The sequence below is a fragment of the Oncorhynchus clarkii genome, chromosome 1 (genome assembly GCF_045791955.1).
Source record: "Oncorhynchus clarkii lewisi isolate Uvic-CL-2024 chromosome 1, UVic_Ocla_1.0, whole genome shotgun sequence".
Taxonomy (NCBI): domain Eukaryota; kingdom Metazoa; phylum Chordata; class Actinopteri; order Salmoniformes; family Salmonidae; genus Oncorhynchus; species Oncorhynchus clarkii.
Genome location: NC_092147.1, coordinates 1,079,450 through 1,091,586, shown reverse-complemented (window position 1 = coordinate 1,091,586; position 12,137 = coordinate 1,079,450). Strand labels below are relative to the sequence as shown.

The window sequence follows — 12,137 nt, the reverse complement described above, 5'->3', positions numbered from 1 at the left end:
TGTAATACATCACCATCCATCCAGACTGACAGGATGTAATACATCACCATCAATCCAGACTGACAGGATGTAATACATCACCATCCATCCAGACTGACAGGATGTAATACATTGCCATCCAGAGACAGACTGACAGGATGTAATACATCACCATCCATCCAGACTGACAGGATGTAATACATCACCATCCATCCAGACTGACAGGATGTAATACATCACCATCCATCCAGACTGACAGGATGTAATACATCACCATCCATCCAGACTGACAGGATGTAATACATCACCATCCAGACAGACAGACTGACAGGATGTAATACATTGCCATCCAGACAGACAGACTGACAGAATGTAATACATCACCATCCAGACAGACTGACAGGATGTAATACATTGCCATCCAGAGACAGACTGACAGGATGTAATACATCACCATCCATCCAGACAGACAGGATGTAATACATCACCATCCAGACTGACAGGATGTAATACATCACCATCCAGACAGACAGACTGACAGGATGTAATACATCACCATCCATCCAGACAGACAGGATGTAATACATCGCCATCCATCCAGACTGACAGGATGTAATACATCACCATCCAGACAGACAGACTGACAGGAACCTCTGACCTCGATGTAATACATCACCATCCAGACAGACTGACAGGAACCTCTGACCTTGATGTAATACATCGCCATCCAGACAGACTGACAGGAACCTCTGACCTCGATGTAATACATCACCATCCAGACAGACTGACAGGAACCTCTGACCTCGATGTAATACATCGCCATCCAGACAGACTGACAGGAACCTCTGACCTCGATGTAATACATCGCCATCCAGACAGACTGACAGGAACCCTGACAGGAACCTCTGACCTCGATGTCATACATCGCCATCCAGACATCAAACACATCAACCTCATACTCTATCCATTACCTGGCAGCACAAAACGATCGGCTCAAACATGAACGGCTTCAGTAGGTTTATTGACGCAACAATGCCAATATGACGATTTACAGTTAGTTGGCTGGCATTCTAAATCACAGTGTTTCCATTCCCCTTTGTCTCTTTTAAAGAGCAGCATCCTTTGCTGTCCCAGCATGCACGGGTGTTATTTATCCTCTCTGAGCTGGCTGTGGTGTGGTGGTGCGTTAGAGGTAAACAAAGCTAAACACAAGAAGGGAGGATAGAAGACACAGTCAGGGGATTTAAAAGGGCTTTGGAGGTCAGGATAAATCCAGATGAAGCCTAGTCAGGATGAGGGGACAGAGCAGGACTAAACACTGGCTAGCCAGGCAGATTAGAACCACTTTGACCCAAACAGAAACAATGGAAATGTATCAACGCATTAAGCAAAAAATACAATAGCCAGATATTGTGGAAGTATCAGGGAAGCTTTAGAGGAGCAGTTATACTGGTTGTCTGAGAAGTGTATCAATGTAAACAGTGTTGGACAACAAACAGTATAACTGATCAAAGCTTCCCTGATACTTCCACAATATCTGGCTATTGCATTATTTGCTTCAGCACTGTCTGTAAAGCAGCTCTCTGTTAGCGTTACCTAGACTGACCGTGTGGAAGCAGCAGGGAGGAGGTGCTGGAGTTATAGAGTAGTCACTGTTACCTAGACTCACCGTGTGGAAGCAGCAGGGAGGAGGTGCTGGAGTTATAGAGTAGTCACTGTTACCTAGACTGACCGTGTGGGAGCAGCAGGGAGGAGGTGCTGGAGTTATAGAGTAGTCACTGTTACCTAGACTGACCGTGTGGAAGCAGCAGGGAGGTCACTGTTACCTATACTGACCGTGTGGAAACAGCAGGGAGGAGGTGCTGGAGTTATAGAGTAGTCACTATTCAGGGTTAAAGGATACGAAGGCCCCGGCGATGAAGATGGGGCTGAATACATGGTTCTGGAAGGTGAACAGAGCCAGGCCCATGTAAGAGAAGATGAAGTTCTCTGCTAGGAAGTGAAGGACCTCAAACAGCTGAAACGCAGAGAGATTCATTCATTACATACTCACACACACATCCAAGTCAACAAAGCTGAGAAGGCTAATCTTTATGTTGAATCCCTTTTATATTCTGAGGTTTCTCCTCAACCAGGTAGCTTTAAAAGGATGCCAGTCAGTCAGTTAAAACCAGGCCTAGCAAACAGAAATGTAGAACTTCCTCACACTCTTGTGAGTAGGGGAATGTGGTAAGATGGGTCACTCATAATATCAGAGAACCAAGGTTAAGCAAGAAACCTTAAGTTCTCTTTCAATTATTAGTTTAGACATCTCACAGTAGGGTATGGCCAGAGGCCCTCCGAAGCCAGACAGTCCAAACGTATCAACCCTCAGAGGCCCCGACACTGAGGACGTGCCAATGAAGGTACAGGGACGTCTGGTCAGTAGGACCTCAAAAGTATGAGAGGATGCCAAACAAGCCGCATCACAAATCTCCTGCAAGGAGATGCCCTTGAACATTGCCTAAGATGTAGCCATGGAGTGAGCCCTGCTTATAACCCCTTGCTGTTATAGGCCAATATTATAGCATCCACAATCCAATGTGATAACTGTTGATGAGAAAGGGGCCTCCCCTTGCAGGGAGGCGCCCAGGACAATGTTACTGGTCACATACACGTGTTCAGCAGATGTTATTGGTCACATACACATGGTTAGCAGATGTTATTGGTCACATACACATGTTTAACAGATGTTATTGGTCACATACACATGTTTAACAGATGTTATTGGTCACATACACCTGTTCAGCAGATGTTATTGGTCACATACACATGGTTAGCAGATGTTATTGGTCACATACACATGGTTAGCAGATGTTATTGGTCACATACACGTTTAACAGATGTTATTGGTCACGTACACCTGTTCAGCAGATGTTATTGCGGGTGTAGCGAAATGCTTGTGTTTCTTGCTCCAACAGTGCAGTAATATCTAACAGGCAATATCTAACAAAAGACACAAATCTAAAGTAAAGAATAAAGAATATATAAATATTTGGACGAACAACGTCGGAGCGGCAGAGACTAAACTACAACACAGTATATATATATATATATATATATATATATATATATATAGTTGAAGACGGAAGTTTACATAAACTGAGTTTAAATGCTAAGGCTAAGGTGTTTCACAATTCCTGACATTTAATCCTAGTAAAAATTCCCTGTCTTTGGTCAGTTAGGATTAACACTTTATTTTAAGAATGTGAAATGTCAGAATAATAGAAGAGAATGATGTATTTCAACTTTTATTTCTTTCATCACATTCCCAGTGGGTCAGAAGTTAACATACACTAAATTGGTATTTGGTAGCATTGCCTTTTAAATTGGTTAACTTGGGTCAAACATTTCAGGTAGCCTTCCACATGCTTCCCACAATAAGTTGGGTGAATTTTACAAATTTTCTATAGGATTGAGGTCAGGGCTTTGTGATGGCCACTCCAATACCTTGACTTTGTTGTCCTTAAGTCATTTGCCACAACTTTGGAAGTATGCTTGGGGTCATTGTCCATTTGAAAGACCCATTTGCGACCAAGCTTTAACTTCCTGACTGATGTCTGGAGATGTTGCTTCAATATATCCACATCATTTTCCTGCCTCATGATGCCATCTATATTGTGAAGTGCACCAATCCCTCTTGCAGCAAAGCACCCCCACAACATGATGTTGCCACCCCTGTGCTTCACGGTTGGGATGGTTTTCTTCGACTTGCAAGCCTCCCCCTTTTTCCTCCAAACATAACGATGGTCATTATGGCCAAACAGTTCTATTTTTGTTTCATCAGACCAGAGCACATTTCTCCAAAAAAAGTATGATCTTTGTCCTCACGTTCAGTTGCAAACCGTAGTCTGGCTTTTTTATGGCGGTTTTGCTGAGCGGCCTTTCAGGTTATGTCAATTTAGGACTTGTTTTACTGTGGATATAGATACTTTTGTACCCGTTTCCTCCAGCATCTTCACAAGGTCCTTTGCTGTTGTTCTGGGATTGATTTGTACTTTTTGCACCAAAGTATGTTCATCTCTAGGAGACAGAACGCATCTCCTTCCTGAGCGTTATGACGGCTGCGTGGTCCCATGGTGTTTATACTTGCAGACTATTGTTTTGTACAGATGAACGTGGTACCTTCAGGCGTTTAGAAATTGCCCCCAAGGATGAACCAGACTTGTGGAGGTCTACAATTATTTTTCTGAGGTCTTGGCTGATTTCTTTTGATTTTCCCATGATGTCAAGCAAAGAGGCACTGAGTTTGAAGGTAGGCCTTGAAATACATTCACTGGTACAGCTCCAATTGACTCAAATGATGTCAATTAGCCTATCAGAAAGCTTCTAAAGCCATAATTTTCTGGAATTTTCCAAGCTGTTTAAAGGCACAGTCAACTTAGTGTATGTAAACTTCTGACCCACTGGAATTGTGATACAGTGAATTATAAGTGAAATAATCTGTAAACAATTGTTGGAAAAATGACTTAGGACATCTACTTTGTGCATGACACAACTGACTTGCCAAAAGTATAGTTTGTTAAGACATTTGTGGAGTGGTTGAATGTGTATGTAATCTTCCGACTTCAACTGTACGTACGGTCACTATGGGGAACACATCATGGATGCACTCATTAATGAAGCCAATGACTGATGTGGTGTACTCCTCAATGCCATCAGAGGAATCCCGGAACATATTCCAGTCTGGGAACACGTAAACATAAGTCTTCTTCTCCGGCGCCATCTTAGTAATCGTACTACTGTTGTGTTGCCTACAAACTTAATGATGGTGTTGGAGTCGTGTTTGGCCATGCAGTCGTGGGTGAACAGGAAGTACAGGAGGGGACTGAGCATGCACCCCTGAGAGGCCCCAGTGTTGAGGATCAGCGTGGCAGATGTGTTGTTGCCTTCCCTTACCACCTGGGGGCGGCCCGTCAGGATGTCCAGGATCCAGTTGCACAAGCTTAATGATGAGCTTGGAGGGAACTATGGTGTTGAATGCTGAGCTATAGTCAATGAACAGCATTCTTACATAGGTATTCCTCTTGTACAGGGCAGTGTGCAGTGTGGTGGCGATTGCATCATCTGTGGATCTATTGGGGCGGTAAGCAAATTGAAGTGGGTCTAGGGTGTCAGGTAATGGGGAAGTTATATGACCCTTGACTTGTCTCTCAAAGCACTTCATAATTACAGAAGTGAGTGCTACAGGGCGATAGTCATTTAGTTCAGTTGTCTTTACCTTCTTGGGAACATGGACATCTTGAAGCATGTGGGGACTGCAGACTGGGATAGGGAGAGATTGAATTTGTCCGTAAACACTCCAGCCAGCTGGTCAGTGCATGCTCTGAGGACACGGCTGGGGATGCCGTCTAGGCCGGCAGCCTTGCATGGGTTAACACACTTTTTCCCCCCTCACTCGGACGATGTACGAGGCTTAGAGCAGAATAAGTTTTTCACGACTTGGGGATGGAGCCCCCAGTCTGAGTGGCCTTTAACAGCTTATTGGACCATCTGGCCCCAGTGTAGTTGGCTCTTTACAGCTTATTGGACCATCTGGCCCAGTGTAGTTGGCTCTTTACAGCTTATTGGACCATCTGTCCCCAGTGTAGTTGGTTCTTTACAGCTTATTGGACCATCTGGCCCAGTGTAGTTGGCTCTTTACAGCTTATTGGACCATCTGGCCCAGTGTAGTTGGCTCTTTACAGCTTATTGGACCATCTGTCCCCAGTGTAGTTGGCTCTTTACAGCTTATTGGACCATCTGTCCCCAGTGTAGTTGGCTCTTTACAGCTTATTGGACCATCTGGCCCAGTGTAGTTGGCTCTTTACAGCTTATTGGACCATCTGTCCCCAGTGTAGTTGGCTCTTTACAGCTTATTGGACCATCTGACCCAGTGTAGTTGGCTCTTTACAGCTTATTGGACCATCTGGCCCAGTGTAGTTGGCTCTTTACAGCTTATTGGACCATCTGGCCCAGTGTAGTTGGCTCTTTACAGCTTATTGGACCATCTGGCCCAGTGTAGTTGGCTCTTTACAGCTTATTGGACCATCTGGCCCAGTGTAGTTGGCTCTTTACAGCTTATTGGACCATCTGGCCCAGTGTAGTTGGCTCTTTACAGCTTATTGGACCATCTGTCCCCAGTGTAGTTGGCTCTTTACAGCTTATTGGACCATCTGGCCCAGTGTAGTTGGCTCTTTACAGCTTATTGGACCATCTGTCCCCAGTGTAGTTGGCTCTTTACAGCTTATTGGACCATCTGTCCCCAGTGTAGTTGGCTCTTTACAGCTTATTGGACCATCTGGTCCAGTGTAGTTGGCTCTTTACAGCTTATTGGACCATCTATGAAAGGATCCAGGAACCCAAAAGATCTCAGTGGATCCCATCCTCTTTATAAAACAAGCTGTTTCCAGAAGGTATCACTATTGTCAATAAATGTTAAACCCACAGAGCTGCAACAGTTGCTGTTATGGAGGGATAAAAAAAACCTTGGGTTGTGCCGTGGCAGAGATCTTTGTGGGCTATACTCGGCCTCGTCTCAGCATGGTAGGTTGGTGGTTGAAGATATCCCTCTAGTGGTGTGGGGGCTGTCCTTTGGCAAAGTGGGTGGGGTTATATCCTGCCTGTTTGGCCCTGTCCGGGGGTATCATCAGATGGGGCCACAGTGTCTCCTGACCCCTCCTGTCTCAGCCTCCAGTGTTTACGCTGCAGAAGTTTGTGTCGAGGGGCTAGGGTCAGTCTGTTATATCTGGAGTACTTCTCCTGTCTTATCCGGTGTCCTGTGTGAATTTAAGTATGCTCTCTCTAATTCTCTCTCTCTCTTTCTCTCTCGGAGGACCTGAGCACTAGGACCATGCCTCAGGACTACCTGGCCTGATGACTCCTTGCTGTCCCCAGCCCACCTGGTCATGCTGCTGCTCCAGTTTCAACTGTTCTGCCTGCGGCTATGGAACCCTGACCTGTTCACCGGACGTGCTACCTGTCCCAGACCTGCTGTTTTCAACTCTATAGAGACAGCAGGAGCGGTAGATACTCTGAATGATCGGCTATGAAAAGCCAACTGACATTTACTCCTGAGGTGCTGACTTGCTGCACCCTCGACAACCACTGTGATTATTATTATTTGACCCTGCTGGTCATCTATGAACATTTGAACATCTTGGCCATGTTCTGTTATAATCTCCACCCGGCACAGCCAGAAGAGGACTTGCCACCCCTCCTCGAAGCCTGGTTCGTCTCTAGGTTTCTTCCTAGGTCTTGGCCTTTCTAAGGAGTTTTTCCTAGCCACCGTGCTTCTACACCTGCATTGCTTGCTGTTTGGGGTTTTAGGCTGGGTTTCTGTACAGCACTTTGCGATATCAGCGGATGTAAGAAGGGCTATATAAATACATTTGATTTGATTTAAAAGTCTGATGAAACCTTCAATGCCACAATTTAGGAGGGCAGAGGGACAGATATTATGGGGCGTTTGTTGGTGTCAAGTAGAGACCCAATCAGTTCTTTAAAATCAATCTTCAACTGTTCTGAGCTGTCCTTCACAATGTCATTGAATCCCACATGAACTATGATAGACTGATGCTGGTTTAAAATGTTTGGGAGCAGCTTATTGAGGTCCTGTGATCCTGGATAGCACCGTTTTTGCTCCAGATTGAACCCTTTACAGCTAGCATGACAACCAGGAGAGGAGAGGGGCTGGAGAGGGTTAGTGGTAAGGTTTAGGGCTAGAGTGTTAGTGTGTAGTATGTAGGGTGCTACCTGCTTGGTGCGCTTGGTGGACTCCTCAGACAGGTTGTTGTATGTGTAGTGGGCCTGAGTGATCCCACAGAATAGCACCGCCACAACACCTGGGACAGAACACACAGAGATAGAACAGTCTAAGCATAACACAGCTAACACACCTGAGGATACAGTCTGCTTCCCACATGGACCTCTCTGGCCAAAAGTAGTGCACTATAAATGGAACAGGGTGCCATATGGATAGTGCACTATCTAGGAAATAGGGTGCAATAGGGAACACAAATTGCTTATTCCAGTTACTTATAAGTAATAAGTATGCAGCCATTAACAAAATGACAAAAATATGTTAAATCCCTGTGGATTGATAAGGAATTAAAAATATTATGGTAATTACGGTTGAGAGGGATAAGGCAAAAGGCATTGAATTGCAAATAAGTCTGGCTGCACAACCGATTGGCAAATGTATTGCAAATTGAGAAATCATGTTACTAAACTGAATAAAAAGCATAAACTAAAACTATGAAACCAAGATAAATGACAAAGAATGATAGTTAAAAGCTTTAGAGCACCTTAAACTACATTTTGGGCAAAAAGGCAAACTCAGCTCCATCATTTATTGAATCAGATGTCTCATTCACCAGTGATATTGGCAATTACTTAAATTATTTTTTCATTGGCAAGATTAGCAAACTTAGTGTGACGGCCCTGAATTTGTCTAAACCGTCTCAGTGCTTCTCCTGCCAATGGGCCGCTTCCCCTATAATTCCCAAAAAGACAGCCTCAGCATCAGCTACGCAAAAGTGTGTTGCGCAAGAGAGGAAGTGTTCAACCTTCAGCTTGGAAGCTTGTTCACACCCAGTTTGTTTTGTTGTATTTAAAAGTGTGAACGGTATTTTCCTTTGTTTTGGTGTGATTTAAACCGTGTTGGTTTATGTGTTCAGTTGTAGCTGAAGATTTAGGATACTCCATTGTATGTGGAACAGAAATGTATTGCATTCTGAGTGTATGAATGAGACCGGTTTTTACACATCACTTTATGGGAGGACAATTGCGTGACTATGGTCACTTGGGTTCACTGAACTCATTTACCGGGCTGGACTCTTTTTAGGCCTGAGGTACGGGACTTTTCTTGAGGAACCAGAGATCATTGTGTTGTGACATTATTGCGTGTATTTTTTAATTTATTTTGGGAATACAACCAACACAAAAAAAGTTGTTTTCAAGTTATTTCCAATGTGTTCAGGGTTTATGAAAAGTCTACGTCCATACTGACTTTTGCATGATTCCTTTGTATTGGTGTAGATTTGACGAACCAGACGGGACTCAATTCCTCAAACCAAAAGGAGAAATCTATATTTTTTCAGGTCGGCACAACCTACCCTAAAAAAACAACTCAAAACCGTTACATTAGGCATGACATGCCAGCAACAAATGCTGACACTACACATCCAAGTATACAGTGCCTTGCGAAAGTATTCGGCCCCCTTGAACTTTGCGACCTTTTGCCACATTTCAGGCTTCAAACATAAAGATATAAAACTGTATTTTTTTGTGAAGAATCAACAACAAGTGGGACACAATCATGAAGTGGAACGACATTTATTGGATATTTCAAACTTTTTTGCTAAATTATTCAGTCCCCTTAAGTTAATACTTTTGTAGCGCCACCTTTTGCTGCGATTACAGCTGTAAGTCGCTTGGGGTATGTCTCTATCAGTTTTGCACATCGAGAGACTGACATTTTTTCCCATTCCTCCTTGCAAAACAGCTCGAGCTCAGTGAGGTTGGATGGAGAGCATTTTTGAACAGCAGTTTTCAGTTCTTTCCACAGATTCTCGATTGGATTCAGGTCTGGACTTTGACTTGGCCATTCTAACACCTGGATATGTTTATTTTTGAACCATTCCATTGTAGATTTTGCTTTATGTTTTGGATCATTGTCTTGTTGGAAGACAAATCTCCGTCCCAGTCTCAGGTTTTTTGCAGACTCCATCAGGTTTTCTTCCAGAATGGTCCTGTATTTGGCTCCATCCATCTTCCCATCAATTTTAACCATCTTCCCTGTCCCTGCTGAAGAAAAGCAGGCCCAAACCATGATGCTGCCACCACCATGTTTGACAGTGGGGATGGTGTGTTCAGGGTGATGAGCTGTGTTGCTTTTACGCCAAACATAACGTTTTGCATTGTTGCCAAAAAGTTAAATTTTGGTTTCATCTGACCAGAGCACCTTCTTCCACATGTTTGGTGTGTCTCCCAGGTGGCTTGTGGCAAACTTTAAACAACACTTTTTATGGATATCTTTAAGAAATGGCTTTCTTCTTGCCACTCTTCCATAAAGGCCAGATTTGTGCAATATACGACTGATTGTTGTCCTATGGACAGAGTCTCCCACCTCAGCTGTAGATCTCTGCAGTTCATCCAGAGTGATCATGGGCCTCTTGGCTGCATCTCTGATCAGTCTTCTCCTTGTATGAGCTGAAAGTTTAGAGGGACGGCCAGGTCTTGGTAGATTTGCAGTGGTCTGATACTCCTTCCATTTCAATATTATCGCTTGCACAGTGCTCCTTGGGATGTTTAAAGCTTGGGAAATCTTTTTGTATCCAAATCCGGCTTTAAACTTCTTCACAACAGTATCTCGGACCTGCCTGGTGTGTTCCTTGTTCTTCATGATGCTCTCTGCGCTTTTAACGGACCTCTGAGACTATCACAGTGCAGGTGCATTTATACGGAGACTTGATTACACACAAGTGGATTGTATTTATCATCATTAGTCATTTAGGTCAACATTGGATCATTCAGAGACTGAGCTTCTGGAGAGAGTTTGCTGCACTGAAAGTAAAGGGGCTGAATCATTTTGCACGCCCAATTTTTCAGTTTTTGATTTGTTAAAAAAGTTTGAAATATCCAATAAATGTCATTCCACTTCATGATTGTGTCCCACTTGTTGTTGATTCTTCACAAAAAAAAATACAGTTTTATATCTTTATGTTTGAAACCTGAAATGTGGCAAAAGGTCGCAAAGTTCAAGGGGGCCGAATACTTTCGCAAGGCACTGTCACTGATCAAATTATGGAAGACAAGCATTGTAATTTTAAATTCCGTAAAGTCAGTGTGGAAAAGGTGAAAGAATCATTGTTGTCAATTAACAATGACAAGCCACCGGGGTCTGACAATCTGGATGGAAAATTACTGAGGATAATAGCAGACGATATTGCCACTCCTATTTGCCATATCTTCAATTTAAGCCTACTAGAGAGTGTGCCCTCAGACCTGGAGGGAAGCGAAAGTTATTTATCTACCCAAGAATAGTAAAGCCCCCTTTACTGGCTCAAATAGCCAACCTAAGAGTGTGCAAAGCTGTCAAAGGCAAAAGGTGGCTATTTGAAGAATCTCAAATGTAAAATATATTTTGATTTTGTTTAACACTTTTTTGGTTACTACATGATTCCATATGTGTTGTTTCATAGTTTTGATGTCTTCACTTATTCTACAATGTAGAAAATAAAGAAAACCCCTTGAATGAGTACGTGTGTCCAAACTTTTGACTGGTAATGTACACATAAGACATGCACTCTCTACACATGGGCGTTGTATTGATAGTGGAGCAGTGGCCTGCTAGGCCTAGCTACGCAGCATCATAATCCTCCTATTGTTTTTCTCTGTGCTCTGCTCTTTCTTTAGCAGAATCTGTAAAACATCTACTGCAGCCAGTGTGCTGACCATACTGTGTATACTTCCCAAACAGCACCCTATTCCCTACATAGTGCACTACTTTTGACCAGAGCCATATGCACTTTATAGGGAATAAGGTGCCATTTGGGATGCAAACAGAGCCCCTCTTGACCCCTCCACCCCGGTCCTGACCTGTGAACCCGCAGGCCTCGGCCAATAGGAAGGTGCTCCAGGACATGAGGAAGAAGAGGGCCGTCTCCAGCAGAGGGAAACAGTGCAGCTTGGTGAACTTGGTCACGTAGAGACAGAGTTAGAGAATCAGAACATTTCACATTTCACAAACACTATTGCCATTGCTTCGGAGGACACTACAATACACTATTGCCAGTGTACTGAATACGCTGTTAATAAAGTTATCTTTTAGAAATGTAAACAAAAACAAATTGTGGTAATCTTTCAGGTAAGGATGAGGGCGGTGACTACTTCAGACTAGCTAAAACATGACTCTTCCACCCAACATCATAAACAAGCAGCACCCTTTGTCAGTGATTTTAGTTACTAGATCCCCATGTTGTGTAGTGTTGTTTCAGTAGAAGGATATGAGGGCAGTGACTACTTCAGACTAGCTAAAACATGACTCTTCCACCCAACATCATAAACAAGCAGCACCCTTTGTCAGTGATTTTAGTTACTAGATCCCCATGTTGTGTAGTGTTGTTTCAGTAGAAGGA

The 12,137-nt window shown here is 43.5% G+C and overlaps 1 protein-coding gene across 1 annotated transcript in view; it reads right to left on the bottom strand.

The window, feature by feature from the left end:
* LOC139412169 (solute carrier family 9 member 7) overlaps nt 1-12,137 on the bottom strand; it is a 191,953-nt gene that overhangs the window by 157,084 nt on the left and 22,732 nt on the right. Inside the window, exons 8-10 of the mRNA XM_071159018.1 lie at nt 11,599-11,704; nt 7,753-7,841; nt 1,883-1,996 (exon numbers count right to left, since the gene is read on the bottom strand). Coding sequence (XP_071015119.1) covers nt 1,883-1,996; nt 7,753-7,841; nt 11,599-11,704 — 309 coding nt within the window. The remainder of the gene's footprint in view (nt 1-1,882; nt 1,997-7,752; nt 7,842-11,598; nt 11,705-12,137) is intronic.